General features: G+C 49.1%; 1 protein-coding gene across 3 annotated transcripts; it reads left to right on the plus strand.

Moving 5' to 3' along the window:
* The first annotated feature begins 399 nt into the window (after positions 1–399).
* On the plus strand, positions 400–7,999 carry LOC120847855 (P2X purinoceptor 7-like). Of its 3 annotated transcripts, XR_006076993.1 has the most exons (4): positions 400–874; positions 937–1,152; positions 6,054–6,263; positions 7,659–7,794. XR_006076993.1 is itself a non-coding variant. In XM_040219768.3 (3 exons), exons 1-3 carry the CDS (start codon positions 495–497, stop codon positions 7,810–7,812), a joined length of 750 nt encoding a protein of 249 aa, XP_040075702.2. In that variant the 5' UTR covers positions 400–494; the 3' UTR covers positions 7,813–7,999. The 3 variants fall into 3 exon arrangements, 2 of the variants coding, with proteins under 2 accessions (XP_040075702.2, XP_042143674.1); XM_040219768.3 differs by lacking the exon at positions 6,054–6,263 and having other exon boundaries at positions 7,659–7,999; XM_042287740.1 differs by lacking the exons at positions 6,054–6,263; positions 7,659–7,794 and adding an exon at positions 2,851–3,301.
* Positions 8,000–21,970: the final 13,971 nt, after the last annotated feature.

Here is a 21,970-nt window from a genome sequence, read left to right on the forward strand (position 1 = left end):
TAGCAAGCGTCTTAACATAGTTGCCGCATTTTCCTCGATCTGCCCAATTATTCGGTCGATTAAGACTAATTAGCAAACTTCAGTTTGTGAATTGGAAAGCGCCCCGTGTCTTTTAGATGTGGTACAAGTCATCCCAGACGCCTGAAATATATATCTTTTAACCTGTTTACAATCCACGCACTAAATACTCGCAAATGGCGTTCATTTACACCTACGCAACGACGCGTTTGATTGCACGGTGCCCCACACGCCGTACCAAAAATAACAGGAAGTCGCTGTTGCCGGGTGCCATTAAAGGGGCCCTCCGGAGCGTTCTGCGATGGTCTATATATGGCGGTAACTCAATCTATGGGTCCTAAGGATCCTAAAAATCGTAAAATTACAGTCATGCGCGGCGGATTTCCCTATTAAAATTGCTATCAAAGTCCCCGGCACGCCCCCCTTTCTGAGATGACCCCGGAAAACGGGAGGGGCATCTCTTTACGCATCAGCCAATGGCAATCGAAGGATTCCAGTGTCACTACGCGTCACCGACCGCCGACCCGCGGAGGAATCTCTCCAACGCGCGGACCGTCGTCAAGGGGCCCGGACCAAAGTTGCTCGGACTTTGTGCTCAGCATTCGTCGTTCGTCGCATCCCACGGTCGCGCTATGGACCTTTCGGACCTAACGTCTCTAGAGCTCGAAATCCTGGAACGGACAGCTGACATGGGTGCCATATCCTATGATTCGACCCCGATGCGCGACGTCGACGAACGCAGCGCCGCGGGCACCGACTGTGGCAACGACGAACGGCCGCGCCGCGGTGAAGCGAGTCCGCAAGAGCTGGAAGACGCACCCGACGATGGAATCGGGCGGCTTGGGAACACGGACTGGTACGTGGTGCGCTCCATTATACCCCGCTTTAATGGGTAATTGATGCGTGTTTTCTGCGAAGGTGTCTATGTGGTTCCTGCGCGCCGATGGAGACCGTCGTCGAGTGCGTCTGCTGCCGCGAATACCCGGCCGTCGCACGGAAGCAGCAGGGCCGGCAGGGCTGCGTAACGGGCCACCCGGACTTCGAGGCCCTGTGCCTCAACCCTGAGGTGTTGAGGTTGGCCTACCTCAACATGCGGCACTACGGGCAGCAAGGGATGGGCGCAAGTGCCAGCGAGTGAGTACGATGTCATGCTTTGCGCGTGAGCAAACTCACCATGTCTCGGTGAGGACCGTGCCCTCGGCAACTACGTTCACTGTCCGATTCACAGCGTACATACGTACTTGTAATAACTTGTTGTTAGGCTAGATGAACGTTTAGCACCATCCTGGGAAGCGGTCGATGAATTGTTTGTGTTGCCGATAGTGAAATTAATTATAACCCCCACTGTCCAGGCGCAATATAGCGCTCCAGGGAGGCTTTCAAGAGACTAAATGAGAAGCAGCCTGCCTAGTTACCACCCAGTCATTTGTTCAATACAGAAACACGGACACTTCCAACTGCTGTCCCACTATAAACTACACATATTCTTATATGTTCTAAACGAACTGTTCTGATGAGACCGCCCTCTTCGAGCGTTACACTTCTTCCCGTTAGGCCAGATCATGGAGAGCTATTTTTCCTTGCATTTGCGGTTATCAGTTTAGATATGTCATTTTCTTGCTCTGTTTAGATGCAATGTTATGCAACAATAGCACTATGAAATATATGACAGTCACATGGCCTCGTCTCTTGTCGAGACGGCCTCGCCTCGTCGAGAGCAATAGAAGGCGACACCTTGGATGTACATATGCTTTGGCGTTGTCCCCATGCCCAATGCTCCCTTACCTCCCTCTTTTTCACCCTTCTCGACCCTCTGACTAGGCAGGCTGGCTCAACCCCCCCCCCCCCCCCAGCTTCAACTCGTTGATACACTACTGCTCCTACTGGTACAGCATGTCCATGCTGTACCGGGTGAGCACTGGTGGCCCCAATCAAGCACCGGACTATGGTGTAACTAATAAAGGTTCCCTCTCTCTCTCTTTCTCTGTCTCTCAAGAGAGCAGTGGATATCCCACACGTTTGGCTTTGGCGCAAACGACAAAGATAACGCAGTCCGTGTCAGAAACCCAAGTCTGGCTCGCAGCTTGCTCAAATGGTGTCTCTGAACAGAGCCGAATTAGCGCCTGAAGCCCCTCTACAAGCTCGCAGAGAGCAGGTGGCCTCAAAGGCTTGAAAGTCCTACTTTGTCAACGAGAGCCGAAGATTAATTCACTCCCGAGATTGTATTCGTCTCATGCAGTTTCCTTGCTTTTCTGTCTTAGCATAACTCAACAAAGGGTGAAAGCTACTGCCCTTGTGGGCCAGTCTGAGCGACGGAGCTAAGCACGTGCCAAAATTCCACAGGAGGAGTACACTAAGACATTACGTTGTCACATGCATTGTTTTTACACGCCCCGATTGGCTTGCTGATGCCGTAGCTTTTGCATTTTCCCAAGTTCAGAAAAACGAAGAATTACTGTTTCCAGATTCTTTCCTGCTAGCTTCATGGACTGGACCAGCACTATACTACAGAACAACACTTTTGAAGCAACAAATAAATAAGCACGAAGTTATGATATTGACGCAGTAATTCGCAACCGTGTTGGGGAAGGATGCTCCAGTCACTTTGTTTCTCAGAGCTAAGAGTTCAGAAAACTGCATACACCTACTTTATCTTGCATGCATCAATGCCTTGTTGCTATCTTAAAAATGAGCTTAGCTATGCCAGCTAAGTTGATGCTGGGCAATCTTTTTGAGAAGAAACAAACACCAACTGCTTCAAGTGCACTGTCAACGTCGACAGTACAGTTGGCACCTTCAGCTCAGACATCCTCGTCCTTTTACCAGGTCTAGTCTCTGCGTGTGACCTTCAAGCCCATCAAAACAGGGGCCGATATCAAAATGACGAAAATCAAAATGTAAAGGCCAAACATTGAAACGTCGAAAAATAAAATGCCCAACAGCAAAACGCCGAAAGGTGAGAATGCGTACATATCTGATCGCCATATTTGGTACGGTATTGGCAGATGCTAGCTGCACCAGTGTGTTGGAATCATGGAAGTGTCTTCTGCAAAATTAGGAGCATGAAAAATGTGCAAGCTGCGCTCGAAGACGATATCGAGGCAGAAATCAGATTAGAACCTCGCCATCTACCACACAAGAAGCAAAGCATGCGAGAAGAGAGCCTGACAGCCACTTTGGGCAACTGGGACAAGCTCAACATCCTTAGCTTTCTTTGGGAAATACACACAAACTATTAGATCATATTCAACAAACAAAGAATTCCTCTGGCAGAACAAATGTTTCTTCCACGTTCTCAATCTAGAACCCTGTAGGTTCGTGTTGAACATAATATTTTGGAATTGTTTGGTCTCTGGTACCGGGTGATTCGGCTAATAGAGATTTCGGCGGTTTGTTCTTTCAACATTTTTTATTTTTGGCATTTCGATAATGCATCCTTTCAATTTTTGGGTGTCCCAAGCGAGTGCAATGTTCTCTGGTCAAAACAATCAAAAACTTGAGAACGATGACATAGGCACAGATTGCTGTTGAGTCCATGGATGCCACTACGTCTTTCCTCTAGAAGGCAAGTGGAGACTTATATTCCAACCCTATCGGCAAAAGTCATATTCTTTACTCCAGTATCCAAATTGTCAGAAGGGGCTTTAGACGGTGTTTGCAAGCTTTTTGGTCAAGAAACTACACAAAAAGGCAGTCATTGAAGGCTCATTGCTCTGGTTCGTGCACCGTTTACAATGCAATGGCAATGCGAACTAGAAACCTTCCATTCGCCCAGCGATGCAAAGTATCCCCCTCCCCCCCCCCCCCCCCACACACACACCAGCAATGTAAAACACCCCCCTGAAACAAATTTCTGGCTATGCCACTGCAGGCCATGCACTCAAAAAAATAAAAAAATTTCCTCCTTCCCATACCATAATTGTCAAGGCAGTGCAGCCATATGGGGGGCGTACCATACTGATTTACGATTTATTTTTCCGCAGATATTGTCCACTTAGGGGTCGGTAGGCGTGTCGACCTCCTCAACGTAGTCCCCCTGGAGACGAACGCACTGGTTCTAGTAGTGTGGCAGCCTTTCCGTTCCGGGACCACTCTTTGGGAGTGCTTCGCACCCACGCCTGGACAGCCGCTTCGAGTTCACCAGTGTCCATGGAATAGGGTCCTCATAGGTGGTTTTTTCATGGTGCTGAATGGCTGATGGTCACTGCGGGCTAGGTTGAGGGAGTACGGTGAATGTAGGGATGGGCATTGTCATGCTGCAAGAGCGTACCTGCTGCCCCTTTCCCTGGCAGCTTCTCGTGAATCGCGCAATCACCTGAGGGTAGCCACATACGGGGCGATGTTGATGGTGGTGGCCGGTTACATGCAGTCAATGAGCATAATGCCCTCCGTATTCAGAAAGCCACGCGAGGATGTCTTTGCGGACATTGATGACTCGGAGGCATCTGTCCAGGCGTGGCTGAGACACACTTATAAACAGTGCAGGGATGTGATTGCTGCGCCAATTGCGCCAAACTGCACCAAGGGGCTAACTTTGCTACATCCTGCTACATTTCACCGAAATATGGCTAATCCGTGCCAAGCCTGCGCCAAAGAAGCAATTTTGGTCGCCTTTCATAAACGAAACGAAACTGAGAACCGTAATTGAGCATGCGTAAGCTAGGTCGCACAAGACGCCACCCGACACAAAGTACCCTGTATTAATCGTCTATTTGGTCTTGCATGATTTTTCCCGACGTCTCGCGTTTCGTGCACTCGTCGTCTCAGGAATCTCGTCTCGCGTCTTTTTTTTTTTTAGCGGTAGACACGGGCGTGTGCGGACTCTCAGACGTTAGTGTATTGGGTGCCAAACATGCCGTCATGCTGTGAGACAAAACCACGTTTTTGCGCGGCGGGAGTTACTTTTTGAGCTGAAGCGCTCGCGCGACGTCGTGTGTTGCCGTCCCCACGTCGCTGCAGATATGGCGCTTACTAAACTGAAACGCATCGACATTCCTGCTCTTGTTTAAATCATACGCTGCTATAAAAATCCCTCTCTAACTCAATGACTGCTTGGCGAAGTTTTGATTACTTAGGTTTTTCCTGGTGGGCTTTCTTTCGAGAGGGACCCCGGTACGTGAAAAATCTGCCGCAAAAGAAAGTTGGTGAAGAGAAGTGAGCTAAAGCAAAGAAGGCAATGTCTGCACGCTGAACCCGCACAGCGCGCTTGTTTGTCTCGAGTTCAGTCGTTGCACGAAGCGCTCCAAGAACTTTTTTGACCTTGATTCGCAGTGTCTTGCATCAATACGCTCAGGTTCTTTTTTTCTGTGTGCTTAGCCTGTACCTCGCCTGCCGGCCTGGCAAGCACAAGTCGCTGGACTGTTTATTGTCGTATGCTGGACAGTTACATTTTGCATACTATTTTGGGAACCATGCAGTTGGCGACGGAGCGCGGAGTGGCATGGTTTCGGTTTCGGTCAAACAGCCGTTGTCTCCGCCCGCGCGACGAAGCACGTGTAACTGCAAGCCTGCCGAAGTTGCCCTTACGTGCATGTGAACATCATTGCAACAAAGGCACCAGCCGGGACGCTTACAATGCGTTGTTTTACGTTTGCTTACTTTTTTTATAAAAATCTGCCACGTCAAGAATTTTGGCGGTGCCAGAAGAGTCCATGTGCGTATGGCAGCTGCCTAATTTGCTGTGCCAAGAGCTGCACAATAGTTTGTGCTCACTTGATTGTCACAAGGGGGGACGCCACGACAACAGCCACACTTGCATCTGCTCGTTTTCTCTGTCGTAACTTTGCCGGCATCTGACAGCATGACACTTTGGCTCCCGTAACATATTTTGTTGCCACTTTGGGACGGCTTTTGGTCCATGGGAGGTATATAGGGCAGTAAACACCCCAGTCAGAGACATGTCAAGGCGTCCTGCCCTCCAATCCTTCCTAGCTTCGATCCCTTAATCCCCTGATCTAGTTGAAAAGCCAAAATCTCAAGATGGGGTGATAATTATTGGGTGTCTGGGTCTTGATTTACACTATTTTTGGATGCAGATGCCAGACACCCTGAAGCCGGTGGATGATCATCTCGACATGTTCCTTGTGGTGCCAGCAACACTTGCACCGCTGGTGTGGCATTCTTTGCACGCTATGCTGGGATAGTTTTTTAGGAGTGCCATATCTGGACAGCTTATTCAGAAGCAGGCTGTCGTCGTCGAGATCCATGCTTTTTTTTTAACAGATGATGTTGCAGTGCCCACATGGGTGAGTATGACAGAAAGGATTCGAGATTGGAATAGGTCACCAAACAGTATCGCATCATTTTTCGTTAAAATATTTTTCTAACAACACTATTCATTGAAATAAACACTGAAATTCAAAGTTTCTCGTGCAAGAATGGGGAGGCCTGGGGGTGCTCATATGTATCCCCACTACTCTGATGATAGTAGTGTCACCTCTAAATCAACACAGCATAATGGAAGACATATCGCAGTCTAAAACGGGAAAAAATGTTGATATATGTGTCTTGCAGATGCGTATATGACCAAATAGCAAATGATTGCGGTGCCCTGAGCCCTAAGGTATTCAGGACCAATAAACACATGGGGGTGGTAGCAGCTGTCATGGCAAATGGAAGCTGTCAGAATGACATGTTCGGATATTGACACGGATTGTGTCGGAGAGACATGAAATCACAACTGCTGGGGCCACTCCAGTATTGCATGAGCACTTCAGCTCGTATGTTTACACCAAAACTGTTCTGTGCGAGCTTCATAGAACACTCATGGCCAGGCTGCTATTCTCAAATCCCTAATCACCAGTACCAATGCCAAGCTTCGGCAGTGCCAGCAGCACTTTAGACAATGTTAAATTGGGACGTTCTCTGATGAGTTCACATTCCCTGGCACTTGTGTGCAGGAAACCTTTGCAGTAGGTGTGTGCGAATATTGGTTCAAATTGAATAGTATGTTTGCCATAACCTTCGCGCTGCAAAGGGAAGCCGATGCAACCGGCTCTTTTTGCGCTGTTGATGCTAGAAACGACAGTGCACTATTTAATTCGAACCAATATTTGCACACCACTACTTCACAGGCTTACGAACTGCACTGTTTTGTCCCAAATTAAACAACATCATATGGGGAGCTTTCCACTGTTCTGGATGAATGGCTCCCATTCCCTCTGGCCAGTGCACATAATTTTCATGTGTCCTTCCCAAAACACAGCGACGCAATATTCGTCACCAACACCAATGACAGATATTATCTACAATTATGAACTGGGACCCTGTGAACTTATTTTATGTATCATGACCACGCAACAGATATTCCTTCCTTGTTAATTCCGGTGTATAACTGGTTGTTGTGTCGATAGGAGTTGGAGGTGCGTTAGGAGAACCAAGGCCTGTAGTTTTTTTGTTTGTTTTTTTTTAAACTCTGGAGCATTTAGAATGAATCTACAGCAGTTCACTTCAATTTGGCTTCCATGTCTAGCCCATCCGACATGGACTGCCAAATAGGGATTCTGCTATGTGATAGCTGGAGTAGACGTAACAGAAAAGCAGAGTATGATTACATGCCTAGAGAAATGAAAACAAGTGTAGAATTTGCCAACAGAGTGATAGGCTTTGCTTCTTACATCCAATCTCTGTCATTGTTCCAGGCACTACAGATTTGCAGCCTACAGGCAGTGTGCCCTGTGGCTGTGGAGCCGCTTGGGAAAGAAGAATAGGCGGCCCCTGCCATCCTGTGTGGTCAAGACAATTAGGGGCAGGTATCCTGCTGACGTGTATGCGGGCTACAGGGATGCAGAATAAATTGCGTTGACCTAGAGACCACGCAACCCCCTTCCCTTGTCTCTTCACCCTCCCTGCATGTGTGTGAAGTCGCTCGTAGCCATGAACGGAATCCTCTAAATCACGTGACCTATTATCTACGATATCACGTGACCATAACTATGATCACATGAACGTAGTCAAACCAAAGCCAGTGCACCTACGTCACATTCAGTCACACGACGAAGCCGCCTCGGTGGCTCCGAGGCGAGAGTGCCGGCCTACGGATCCCCATGTGGCGGGTTCGAATCCCGGCCGAGGTGCCTGCAATCTGATGGAGGTATATTGCGGAGAAGGCAGCTTGGTAATCGAGCTTTCGATTGCACGTCAAAAGATCCCCAGGTGGTCGAAATTAATCCTCGGTCCTCCGCTGGGGCGTGCCAGATGCCCGTCGTTGGTTTGGCACGTAAAACCCCCAAATTTGATTTGAGTCGCACGACCGGATTGTTTCATTTTCCTCCTAGAATCCAAAGGCTGTCATCAAAACTACTAGGGCGTGAGAAGTGCTCATTTGGAACACTAACCTAAGCAGTAAAATTTGGCACCCACTAATACCATTTTAAAGTAAAGATTGTGCTTTTCATCTCGTCTTGGTGAATCGGGTTTTCGGACTATGCTGGTTCGGTCGTGGCCCTGTCTGTTCTTCCGCAGTTGCGAACGGCCGCTAAGAAGTGCGAAAAGTACTCAACTGCAACGCTATAAAAGAAGGTGGCGATTCTCAAGCTAACAGAAAGTGACCGAACGCAAGCGGAGTCGTAACCTAAAGCGAGCCATTATTGACGGCTCTTTTCAAGCATGCTTAGGTGCACCATATAATTGCGTGCAAAGGCCATATTTAGAGTGAAATATTTTTTTTTTAAATATTTAAAAAGTTATTTACGTATGATGCGCTCTGCCGCACCGCTGGCCAACGCCCAAAAAGCCTGAAGATGGGGGCCATCGTTGACCACTTCAAGTGCGCCAACCTCAAGCTACTAACCTCGGACAAGGAAGGGGGATTTTTCGTCCTGCCCGATGAACTGTACAGCAAAAAAGCCAAGGAACCTGTTGACAAGAACTTCAAGCCAGTGAAGCCAGGATCTCTGAACAGGGTGAAGTCGAGGGCAAAGAAATTATGCTGTGAATTAGACCTTCCTGTTTTAGCGAGGAAGGTGAACACTAGTAATAAGCTGTCCCTGGACATTTTTTTCGTGACTAAGACGCATTAAAAGGGACGTCCCTTTTAGGGCGATAGTTACAGAGAGAGACTCGTGTCAGTACCAGTTTTCCATCTTTCTTATAATGCACCTTTCGTCATTGAAACTGCATGATGAGTTCCTAGTCCGCAGCTCAGATGAGGTGATTGACTTCCTGAGGGGTTGGTCTAGAGGGAAGTGTGATGCCTTTTCAATTGATGTTGAAGATCTTTTTTACTTTGTCCCGCATCAGGCCCATTTTACAGCTGTAACCAAATGCATCGACAAGAATGGAGAAACGGCTTTCGGGAGCTCCTGTGGTATGAGTGTGGAGATTCATTGGACTCCTGTCTTTCTATCTTGAACATACCTTTGTGTCTTTTGATGGTGATGTGATGTGCAAAAACAGGGCATTTGCATTGGTTTGCAAGTGGCCCCCGTCTTGTGTGATATTGTTTTAATACTCTGTGACCCAAGCTATAGCTGAAAGACTTGGGAATAAAGACGATATTAGAATTTTTAGGTATGTCTATGATTACCTCGTCATTGTCCTCGCACATAAGGAGCTTACTGATATTGTTGCAGTTGATTTAATGGAAGTTTTTGCGGCCTGCTCCCATGGGGTGAGGTTTACCCATGAAAGAACATTGGAAGGGTCTTTGCAGTTTCTAGATTTGAAACTTATGTTTCTAGAAGACCACATTTGCTGGGCTTATGAACCCCGCTCTAAGAAGGATGCACTCCCCTACGACTCCGCACATTCCAAACTGGTAAAACGAGGTACCGCCCAGTCCTTTCTCGGAGCTGCATTGGCCAAATCCTGTCATCATGAAATGGGCAGGAGCTTCCTGTTACAGGTGGATCATCTAGAAAGCGTAGGTTTTCCGCGGAAACCTCTGACTGACGCAGCGGACAGCCTGAAAAGGAAATATAGAGGTGTTCGCCTAAACGCCCGTGAACGGCAAAAAAACCAGACCGGCTATCATTCCTTACGTTCACGCTATCTCCCACAACTTAAAAAATGTCGTGAAGCGTTACAATGTTCCGGTTGTTTTTTCGGCCCCGAAGAAACCCTCGGCCTTGTGCAGAAGGATAAATGCCCCGGAAAGGCTAGTGAGGAATGCAAAAAGAAACACCAAACGAAGTTTGTGGATTGTAAAACATCTGTCGTCTACGATATACCACTATTCTGTGGGAGCTCGTATGTAAAGCCAACAGGCCGCTGCATTAATGATTGTGCAAGGGAGCACGCGGCAACTATCTAACAGACGCCGTGCATTGTGATCGACGCCCGTGCACCTCAAAGTTGTCAAACACAATCATCCTGGGGCTGGAAGTGACAATGTTGTATTTTAGGTATTTAGGCATGTGTGTTTTCTAATAAACGTTCTGTTGCGAGTGCGCCCCGTGTTGTCGTCCACTTCTTCACCTGTCCCCGTTCCTTTGGCGCTCATTTCCAACCTAACACCTTTGAGGACTGGGTGATCCCACAGGACAAGCCACCGCCTACGGTGCGGCTCCAATGGAATCAGCTCTGCAGCATTTACGAGGACGGCGGACCAGCGGGGCTCTTGTCCTGATGGCCATCGGTGACTGCGAACTCCCTTCAGTAATTGCTACAAAACGCTTTGCAACGTTTTGTAGCACTGCATTGTGAAACAGCCGTCAGCCACTCTCAGGTGCAACTTTGTGTATTTTTTTTTTTTGCCACTGAAGATGCTTTAAAGCAAGAACAGTCATGTATGACATTAAATAAAGAAGTTTTCTCAGCTCAACTTTGTTCCCTTTCACTGGAGCAACACCAGATGCCTTGATTAAGTACAACTGCTGCAGAGTCAGTATTTCGGAGATTAAATGTCCTTGGGACGTCAGAACTTCACTAAAAAAGAAATGGACAATGGAGTATGAAACAGCAAATTCTTTGTACAAGTGTAAAGGCAGATGGGTGTAACAAAGGTGTCTTCAGCTTCACTCCATGTTTACAGTGACGTTTCTCCAGTTGAGCTTTCGGATCCCTCTGACCCCGCTTACTTTACAGATCTAGTGAGTGGTCTGAAATTTTTTTTCAGCTACTTTTATATTCCAGAACTGCAGAGATGTCCTTCCGTGAAAAGCTCTGGACCAAACCAAATCATCATGATTAATCATGAAACTGGCACGGAATTTAACAAGGAAGCATGTCTACCCCACAAAACTAGAAAAGATGAATGTGCTTCATGCTGTGCAAATATTATCCCCACAAGTATTTTCAGCCTTAGAACACCTTCAAAAAAAATCAAACGGTGATCCTGCTCTTTATGTTTTCAAAGAAAAAATAAAGAGCAGGATCACCGCCCTACCACACGTTTCATGAAGACAATGAAGGAATGGTTTGACATTCATGACACGACCTACACAGGAAGTGCACAAAAAAGACCCATCTCAATGAAGGACGACCCTCAACTGGTGTGGCTTGAAAACGAGCTTTCATGCTATGTGTGAAGAGCATCCAGGAAACACTCGTGGCTTCAGGAATAAATGCTTTCACAAATGAGACCTTCCAAGCCTTGCTTTTTAGCACGAAGTCAGCTGTGGAGACAACAAAGTTCCTTTTAGCAAAAGGTGCCAACTTCGTCCCGACAAGGAAGTCAAACAGCAACCACCTCAAAGCACTTTTTGGGAGAATAAGATTTATGTGTGGTGGCTGTGACAAGTTAGTGGCGCCCCCTCCAATCCGCCCGTCTGCGGCCGCCTGGCTCGGCGGGCAACATTGTTCACCGCGCCAATAAACGCCGTTGAGCGCACGTGCTCCGGCCAATCATCGTCCACCCTCACAACCAGGCTGCGTGTCGTCTCTCCTCGGCGGGTGCTTCGGCCCCCTTTGTCCACGTTCGAGAAAGATCGTGACACTGGCGACGAGGAACCGTGGCACTGGAGGCCACCAACGTGCACGGTTCGGCCCACGCCGCCGAGAGAGTCGCAACACCGCGCCCCGCTCCTGTCGCCATGCCGCTCTACGGGAGGCTCGAGCCGTTCGAGGGAGATGAGTCCGCCTGGCCAGTCTACGAAGAACAGGTCCACGTGTTCTTCCGGGCGAACGACACGCTTGAGGCGAAACAGCGGGACATCTTCTTGGCCAGCTGCGGGACCCGTGTCTTTAGCCTCCTGCTCGACCTCCTCAAGCCGGCCACGCCGCACGTCAAAACGCTGGGTGAGCTGCTCGCTACGCTGCGCTCGCACTTCAGCCCGGCGCCGTCCACGCTCATGGAGCGGTTCCGCTTCAACAACCAGAGCCGCCCGGACGGGGAGACCCTCAGACAGTTCGTCGCTGCGCTACGAGGGTTAGCGAGCACCTGCGCTTACGGCGACCAGTTGGACTCGCTACTCCGGGACCGGTTCGTCTGCGGCATCAACAACCCTGCCATGCAGACGCGACTCCTGGAGCTCCCCGACCCCTCGCTGGACGACGCGGTGAAGGCAGCGCTGGCGATGGAAGCAGCAGCGAAGAACGCCAGCGAGATAGCGCGTGCGGCCGGCTCACCGTCGACGGAAGCGGCGGTGAACAAGATGGCGACAAGGAGCGGTGCCTGCAGCCGCTGCGGTGCTGCCCACTCCCCCTCACAGTGCCAGTTCGTCCAAGCGCAATGCTTCACGTGCGGGAGAACTGGGCACCTCGCACGTGTCTGCCGAGGGGGGAGGACGAGCGGTGGCCAGCAGCAGCAGCAGCAGCAGCAGCCTGGTTCAAGCCCGGGTTCCAGCCAAGCCCGCGGCCAGGGTGGTCGTCGCAAAAGAACGCGGCGGGGACGAGCGGCACAAGGTCCGGGTACCTCCTCAGCCAGGGTCCACGTCGTGGCCGAGGACCCGCAGATTTTCGACGTGTGGCAGACGAGTAAGCCTCCATCGTCTGTGCCACCTTACTTGGTGTCAGTCGAAATCTGCGGCCACCCCATCACCATGGAGCTGAACACAGGGGCCAGCGTGTCGGTCATGCCCGGGAAGCTGTTCAAGCGGACCTTCCCCGGCGTGTCCATCGAGGCGTCTGACGTCATGCTGCGCAGCTACTCCGGTCAGCTTTCCCAGGTCCAGGGTCGGGCCCAAGTCAGCGTTCGCCTTGGCGACAGGGAGGCAATCCTTCCCCTTTACTTAACCAAGGGGTCGTCGCCAACGCTGCTGGGCCGGAACTGGATTCACTCGCTGGGTGTTCGGCTGCCGGAGCACCAAGAAGCTGCGCTGCACGTGGTGAAGGACGTCCCGAGCCTCCTGACCGACTTCCAGTCCCTGTTCCAGCCGGGGGTGGGCACTTTCGCCGGCACGACGGTCGGCATCCACGTACCCGAGAGAGCCCGGCCTCGGTTTTTCAAGCCGCGTCCGATGCCGTTTGCCCTGAAGGACGGGGTCACCCAGGAGCTGCAACTGCTGCAGCGAGAGGGAATCCTGGTGCCCGTCAAGTCTTCCGAGTGGGCTGCACCGATCGTTCCAGTCCTCAAGCAAGACGGCCGCGTCAGGATCTGCGGGGACTTCAAGGTCACCATCAACCCCGTCGCTACCGTCGAGAAGTACCCGCTGCCTCGGGTAGAAGATCTCTGGTCGGCTCTGTCCGGGGGACAGAAGTTCTCCAAGCTCGACCTTCGAGATGCCTACCAGCAGCTGGTGCTAAAGGATGCCGCCCGGAAGTATGTCACCATTTCAACAACCATGGGACTCTTCCAGTACACGCGCCTACCGTTCGGCGTGGCCTCAGCCCCAGCCATCTTCCAGAGAGAGATGGACAACCTCTTCAGGGGCATGAGGCACGTGGCGGTGTACTTGGACGACATCCTGGTTACCGGTACCGACGACGAGGACCACCTGCAGAACCTGCGCAAAGTCCTGACACTACTACAGGACGCCGGTCTCAAGCTGAGGCTGGACAAGTGCGTGTTCCTGACCCCCAACGTGGAGTACCTGGGACACATCATCTCCCAGGCTGGCCTGGCCCCGGCACCCCGCAAGATTGAGGCCGTGCTCAAGGCGCCGAAGCCCAAGAGCAAGAAGGAGCTTCAGAGCTACCTCGGCCTCATCAACTTCTACAGGAGGTTCCTGCCCAACCTGTCGACGCATCTGGAGCCGCTGCATTGCATGCTTCGTGATGGGCAGCAGTGGGCCTGGAAGAAGGAGCAGGACTTGGCCTTCCAGCGCAGCAAGGAGCTGGTCGTTAAGGCTCCAGTGCTGGTGCACTTCGATCCGGCCAAGCCTGCTGTCCTCACCGTAGATGCGTCACCGTACGGGGTAGGAGCCGTCCTGTCGCACCGGGGTCAGGATGGGCAGGAACGCCCTGTAGCGTTTGCTTCTCGTCGTCTCCATGCGGAGACGACGAGAAGCAAACGCTCATTCACACTGGAAGCGGATCCGCGTTCGCAAAAGGGTTGCGAACGCGGTTGTATAAAGATCCAGTACAATTACACGCGCACTTCATGTCATTGAGTGCGCGTGCAATTGTACTGGATCTTTATACAACCGCAATCGCAACCGCTTTGCAACCGCGGATCCGCTTCCAGTGTGAATGAGCGGTAAGAGCTGCGCTCCAAAAGAAAGACTGGAGCATTAACGAGGAAAGAAAAAGGTAAACAAAGATAAGGCGTTCAAAGAGTGATTGCTCAACCCCTGTTGTTAACATACTCGACTTTACGAAATTCTTTTTCCTTTTTTTTTTTGTTCACTGTATTTTGGGGCTAGTCATGCACCGACAGCGGTGTCTGGTGAAAAGAGCGCACGCGACCGTTCCAACAGTGGGCACTCCCTGCCCTCCCCACGCGCACGGGTGCCCTTCCCCTTTCTTTTGCCAGCCTCCATTTTTTTTTTTTAATTGGTCCTTCTTTTTTATCTTTTATACAATTACTTTTTCACTGCGTATCCCTTGCGTGTATGCAGGCTTGGCGGCCTGCCAGTCCCGCAACCCCAGCTATGTGCTCCTTGCCGGCGCAATCCGACCCAGAGAGAAGCGAAGGACAGCCGCGCTTGGCCGTTCTTCGTCTTCGTTCGCTACATCGAGTGTCCCCGCCATGGGAGTTATGGACGTTCGATACAGAAAAACAATGATTTTCTAGGGGTTGTTTGGACTGTTTCATTTAAACAATACGAAGTTCACGGGCGTGATATAACCGGGCTCGACTGTACGTTTGGTCCACTCCATTGATATCTGAAGAATTTTGGACTGTGAGAGTCAATCTATAACACTTCTAAGAATAAAAAAATATATAAAAAATAAACAAATTTGCGGATAAAAGAACAAGTTCCCCGAGTTTTCCCTGACTATTCAAAATCCCTGAGAATTCCCGGTTGGTAGACACACCAGCATACTTGTGTACTGCCAACGCTACGCTTCCATTTGCTCACTGCAAAAGTTTGATCGAATGGGAGGATTGTCCGCTGCAGCCGCTGTGGACAACGAAAGTGATGGCGTTGTCTATCGCAACCCAATCTGGAAATATTTCTTAAAAATCCCACCGGTGACTAATGCACGATGCATGAAGCACAGGGCAATCCTCAAAACTTTAACGGGCACAACGACCACCTTAGCATTCCATCTAAAGAATCACCCAGATGCACTTCAGGCCTACAAGAAAGAGCGTCTAGCAAGCGGAACTACCATCAAGCTCAAGTGCGGGAGTATGCCGAGTCAGCTGTCGGTAGCCGATACCTTGAAGCCAAAAATGAAACCAACCCCGCAGGGGGCACCTGTGAGAACAGGTGTTTGGAGAGTAGCGTGGTGACTAGCACCACGCTACTCTCCAAGTGCTACTCACTTGGTGAGTAGCACCACCACAGACCCCAGCCACTTTGGCGACACCACAGACCCTGAGTAAAAAGTGGCTAAGACCCACCCACGTCTGGCTGTGCGTGGCGAGCCCATGTCCAGGGAAAAGGGCATCCTGGTGGTTGAGCTGTGCTCGGGGTAGGTTTGGACCCTTCGGGGCCCCCCGGGCGCGGCAACACACGACTTTGGCCCCTGCTTCCTGTAGACGGGTGTCCTGGCTTGGCCAGACCAGGATGATTCAGTCAGTCGCCACATCGTCTACTATCCCCTCTTATCTTTCTCTTTTTTCTGCTCTTCTTTCTTTCATATTCACCATCTTTGGCGGCAAGGGCTAACCTTGGGTGGCGATAGACCCCTTGTCTGGACCCGCACTAGGTTATAGTGTCTTGGTAGCACTGATAGCGTAATGTCGTCAGCAAATCCTTTATTGCTATGGCGCATTACCTATCCCCATGTTGGGCTCCGTGGTGGGTGGTGTGCTACAGACGCCGAACGCCTCCCCATTTCTCATGGGTTCCAAACAAAACCAAAAACCTGATCGGGCCCTGAAAAGGGTCCGGACCGAAGTACACGTTATGAAAGCATTTACACCTGTGGAGAAGTTTCCTTGATTTCTTGTTATGCATTCTGAAATGGAAAAACCCTTATCCAAGCTATCCCCTTTCCTGGTTTCGAAGACTCTTGAATCTGTGATCGGAAAGAATTTTAAAGCAAACAAAATGCCATCTGGAGATCTTCTCGTTGAAGTTGTGACCTCTCAACAATGCGCAGACCTGCTGGCACTCAACTTGGTTTCTCACTACAGGGTTACTGTATCACCCCACCGCACTTTGAACACTATTAAAGGCGTAATATCAGAAGATGACCTTCTAGAATCCCCCGAAGAGGAAATTGTCGATGGCCTTCGTGACCAAGGAGTCATAGCTACAAAGCGAATTTCTTTTCGCCGGGACGGTCAGGAGATTAAGACAAAGCATGTCATTCTGATTTTTGAGCTGAGAGCGCTCCCAGAATCGATCAAAGCTGTAAAGTGCGGCCGTATGTGCCAAACCCTCAGCGTTGCTTTCACTGCCAGAGGTATGGCCATAGTGCACTGAGCTTCCGTGGAAAGACATGTGCCAAGTGTGGCAAAAATTATCACCCTTCAGAGAATTGCTCAAATCTACCTTGCTGCATCAACTGTGGTGAACCTCACCCTGCTTATTCCCGTTCTTGCAGAAAATGGAAACAAGAAAAAGAAATTATAACACTCAAAGTGAAAGAGAACATCTCATTCCCCGAAGCCAGGAAGAGATTCTCCTTCCTGCAAAAGGGGCCATACTCTTTGATGGCATGTGCAGGGGTGTGCCATCAAAGTCTCTCTGTAGAAACCCAGGTCTGTCCTAATGACCTGGTAATTCCACCACCTCCCCCTGCCTCACAAAGATTCGGTCCACGACTCACGTTTGTCGTTGGAACCGAAGACACCACAGGGGCCTCCAGATGGTGCAGAGGCGAGGGATGCCTCTGTGCTAATGGAGGGGAGACAAGAGGAGAGACGGCAACAGCAGCCTCAGGGAGAAGGCATTGGTGCCTCCTCCATTCCAAAGGACGGGCCATCGAACGATGTGCCTGCCTTGGTTACTCGGACCCCTCCCAGGAAGAAGGAGGGTGTGTTTTGTTTTAAGACGCCAGGAGAGGCCTCAACATCTAAGGAGGTCCCCGTACCAGCTGCTCCCTCAGCCGTACAGCCTGAGGAGGAGCGGATGGAACTTAGTGAACCTCCTCCCCCTCGTTCAGTCCCACCTGATGACACCAGGCTTAAAAAGTCTTCCCAGAAAAAGCTCAATCCGCGAGCAACCGCACCCAAACCGCCCCAGGGCACCTAGAGCAGGTTTCTTTTTTTGTTTTGTTGTTACTTTAAATCATTTTTAACATGAACACATATAGTTTTATACAGTGGAACTGTAGAAGTCTCCTGCAAAATATTGATGACATTCATTTCTTTCTAGATGAGCTAAAGCCCATTGCTGTGTGCTTGCAGGAGGCATATGTTAACAACACCCATACAAATGTTTTTAATCGTCACCGCATTTTTAGAAAGGATCGGGACTCAGACCACTCTTCTGGTGGTGTTGCCATTGTTGTACGGAGTGGCATAGCATGTGTGGAAGTTCCTCTCGTACATCACTAAAAGCAGTTGCGGTACGTGTTCTTACCGATCGTCTCATTACGGTTGTGTCCTTGTATTTACCACCTCATTGTCAACTGCATCTTCATGAACTTCAAGGATTCGTTCAGCAACTCCCAACGCCTTTTTTAATTTGTGGTGATTTTAATGCTCACAGTCCCATGTGGGGCAGTAAGCACCTTGACTCTCGTGGCGCTGTTGTAGAAAGATTTCTACTCTCGTCAGACATATGTCTTTTAAATAAGAAAGAACCAACATTTTATAGTTCCACTCATAATTGCTTCACATCCATTGACCTCTCCATTTCATCACCATCAATACTTCCCTGTTTTTCTTGGAAGGTTTTAGACAACCCTTTTGGGAGTGATCATTTCCCGGTTGTAATCGAAAGCCTCGTTCCTCTGCCGACTATTTTAAAACAAACCCCTAGGTGGAAACTGGACAAAGCCGACTGGACACTCTTTAAACTTGATGCCGTGCTTGATCCGTCAGTTCTAGCAAATTTGTCACCTGAAGAAGCGACAGTGTATGTTACGGAGCAAATCATAAGTGCCGCCCAAGACGCCATTCCTCGCACCTCTGAAAATTTACCCAAGAGGTGTAGGCCTTCGTGGAATGAAGACTGTGCTACCACAAGGGAAAAGCAGCATAGGGCATGGGATCCCTTTCGGAGGTACCCTACTTCTTCAAATAGGAAAGCATTTAAAAGACTAAAAGCGAAGGCCCGATGGACTAGGAGGAAAGCTAAGTGGAAGTCCTGGACCAAGTACATTTCCTCCCTTAATAGTTTTGTCTCGGAGAAGGAAGTTTGGGATAGGTACAAAAAAGTCGTTGCTTTGTTATTCCTCTATTTAGCTCCCCTGCTAATTCGCTGAAAGATGTTGCTAATGTGCTTGGAGAGCACTTTGAGAATGTTTCCAGCTCCCGAAATTATCGCATGGAATTTAAACGTTTTAAAGCAAGTGCTGAGTGTCACCGTATACCCATGTCCGGTTGTAGCTCTGAGCCATACAACACTCCTTTCACAATGCAAGAACTAGAGGTGGCTCTGGGCTCCAAGAAGAGGTCGGCTCCAGGCCCTGATGGAATCCACCATGAAATGCTCCGTCAGTTGTCTTGTGAATCGCTGAACACACTACTAGGTTTTTTCAACTATCTGTGGGAAGCAGCTTACTTTCCTCAAATCTGGAAACAGGCGCATGTAATTCCTTTGCTGAAAGCTGGGAAGGACCCTTCGGACCCACGTAGTTACCGTCCAATCGCGTAAACGAGTTGCCTTGGCAAAACCTTCGAACGCCTCATTAATAGGCGGTTAATATATATTTTGGAGCATAACCACTTCTTTGCTAATAACCAATGTGGCTTTCGAGAAGGGCGGTCTACTTTGGACCACATACTTTGTCTGGAAACGACCATACGTGAAGCTTTCGTAAATAGGCAACATTGTGTATCTGTTTTCTTCGACCTGGAGAAAGCATATGATACGACATGGCGGTATGGTATCCTTCATGATTTATATGCCTCTGGTGTGCGTGGTCGCATGTTGCGGTGTACAAGCAGTTTTCTTACAGGTCGCTCCTTTCAAGTTCGACTTGGCACCACCCAGCATATCCAGGAAATTGGTGTTCCGCAAGGAGGTGTACTGAGTGTCTCCTTGTTTGCCGTAAAGATAAACTCGTTGTCAAAGGTAATTCCACCTTCCGTTTCATACTCCCTCTACGTGGATGATATTCACATCTCGGCCTCTTCTTGTAATTTGTCTAGCTGTGAGCGGCAACTGCAGCTTACCATCAACAGAATTAGTCAGTGGGCTGACGAAATGGGTTTAAGTTTTCAGCTGATAAGACTCTCTGCGTGCCATTTTCTCTGCGTCGGGGGCTGTTTCTAGATCCAGAACTGACGCTAAACAGGGTTCCTATTAGTGTAAAAACAGAGCATAAATTTTTGGGCATAACGTTTGATAAAAAGTTAAACTTTGTTTCCCACCTGAAGGACCTGAAGAAGAAGTGCTTTAAATCAGCTACTATTCTTAAAGTCTTAGCGCACAAGTCATGGGGATCCGACAGAATATGTCTGCTACGCCTGTACAACTCCCTTATCCGGTCACGTCTGGACTATGGTGCTATAGTTTACGACTCAGCGAGGCCTTCTGCACTGAAAATGTTAGATCCTGTGCATCATCTCGGTTTAAGGCTCGCTACAGGTGCCTTCCGCCCATCGCCCATTCCTAGCTTGTACGCTGAATTTAATCAGATGTCACTTAGGCACAGACAATGTTATCTTGCTGTGACTTATGCTTCCAGAATTTTGTCCTATCCAAATCACCCAACTTATGGTGCCTTGCAACATTATCGGTTTGGTTGTCTTTTCGAACATAAGCCCACGGTTGTACCGCCTTTAAGTCTTCACCTTGAGGACATTTGTACATCTCTTGACCTCACCCTTGACGAGACCGACCTTTTGCAGAAGGGTGAAAATAAAGCTCCGTGGAGTATGTTGCCCGTCTTTTGCGATTGGTATTTTACTAGATTTGATAAACATAACGTCCCCCCAGTGGTGATTCAGCAAAAATTTCTTGGGGTGCAGAAGAAGTATGGTAACTACTCCCAATTTTATACCGATGGTGCCAAATCATTGCATTTTGTAGGATCAGCAGTTTACTCTGAAGGATTCAGTAAACTTCAGCGTCTCAAGGAATGTGCAAGTATTTACACGGCAGAGCTCTATGCAGTGTTGATGGCCTTGGAATATACCCTCATCAGCAAGACGATAAAATCTATTTCATTCGCGGACTCTCAAAGTGTGCTCACCACACTTTGCTCAATAAAGGGAAGTAAAAATAGACTGGCACAACTTGTCCGATCTAAGGTACAATGTGGTCTGCGGCTTGGCCGAGTCATAACATTCTGCTGGGTGCCTAGCCATGTGGGGATCCTAGGTAATGAAAGAGCAGACGAATTGGCCACGAGCTCTAACCACCTACTGCCAACCACCTCACGGATTCCATTTCAAGACATGAAGCCCTCGGTAAAATCATCAGTTTTCCAGCTATGGCAATCGGAGTGGAGTCTGGAATGCGAAAATAAACTTCACAGGATTAAACCAGCTCTTGGTATGTGGGAGAGTGCATCCCACAAAACCCTCCGCCTTGAAGTTCTTTTGTGTCGTCTTAGAATTGGACATTCCTTCCTCACCCACAAACAGCTGCTCAGGGGGAAGCCCCACCCCTGTGTGATGAATGTGGGGAGCGTTTAACAATTTTACACATTTTGTGGCTGTGCCCAGGGCTTGAGCAAGAACGACGTACACATTTCCCAGAGTTTTTTTCACACCAGATTCTTTTCACCCTAGCGCTGCTAATTGGGGGGACTCCTATAGTACCATTTGATTGTGTCATAAATTACTTAAGAAAGACCGGCTTCCTACTGGAGTTGTAATTTTAACTCTATGACTTTTAACCTTGTCAATGAACCTCTTTTCGATAATTCCAGGGTGTCGAACCGGAACCGAACCGAACCGAAAACCAGAATCGAACCGGTATTTTTTCCGGAACTGAACCCGAACCGTTATATTGTTATTGCGATGAACCCGAACCGGAACTGAACCGGAAAAAAATAACGGTTACCGGCTCATGTCAAAACGGTTCGGCCACGCGCTGTTGACAATGAATGTGCTATCAATGCCATTTGTTTTTTAAGTGCCGTCAACTGACACACACCTCGCTTACATATTTTTCTTCTCCACTCAGTCTTAGGAATATAAACGCTGCATCCATGAATCTTGACATAGGAACCAGTATTGCGCTGGTCGCGGCTTGCACAGAAGAAAAAGAATTGGAAGGCTGTGCAAAAAAAAAATCGCGTCACGGGATTTCATTTTACTACAATCTCGTAAATCCTAAATGCTGCTGTGTGCTCATTTCATAACACGTTTCTAGAACGCGCGAGTTCTTGAAGCTTGCTTTCATCGGCATGAGAAAAGAAATGGCTGTGGAGTTTGATAATAATGCATCCGGTTTCG

The sequence above is a fragment of the Ixodes scapularis genome, unplaced genomic scaffold (assembly GCF_016920785.2).
Source record: "Ixodes scapularis isolate PalLabHiFi unplaced genomic scaffold, ASM1692078v2 ptg000247l_1___fragment_3__unscaffolded, whole genome shotgun sequence".
Taxonomy (NCBI): domain Eukaryota; kingdom Metazoa; phylum Arthropoda; class Arachnida; order Ixodida; family Ixodidae; genus Ixodes; species Ixodes scapularis.

Coding starts and splice junctions, on each gene's coding strand:
- LOC120847855 (XM_040219768.3), top strand. CDS start 495: ATGGCAATCGAAGGATTCCAGTGTCACTACGCGTCACCGACCGCCGAC. Junction 875..936: donor CGGCTTGGGAACACGGACTG/GTACGTGGTGCG, acceptor TTTTCTGCGAAG/GTGTCTATGTGGTTCCTGCG. Junction 1,153..7,658: donor ATGGGCGCAAGTGCCAGCGA/GTGAGTACGATG, acceptor TCATTGTTCCAG/GCACTACAGATTTGCAGCCT.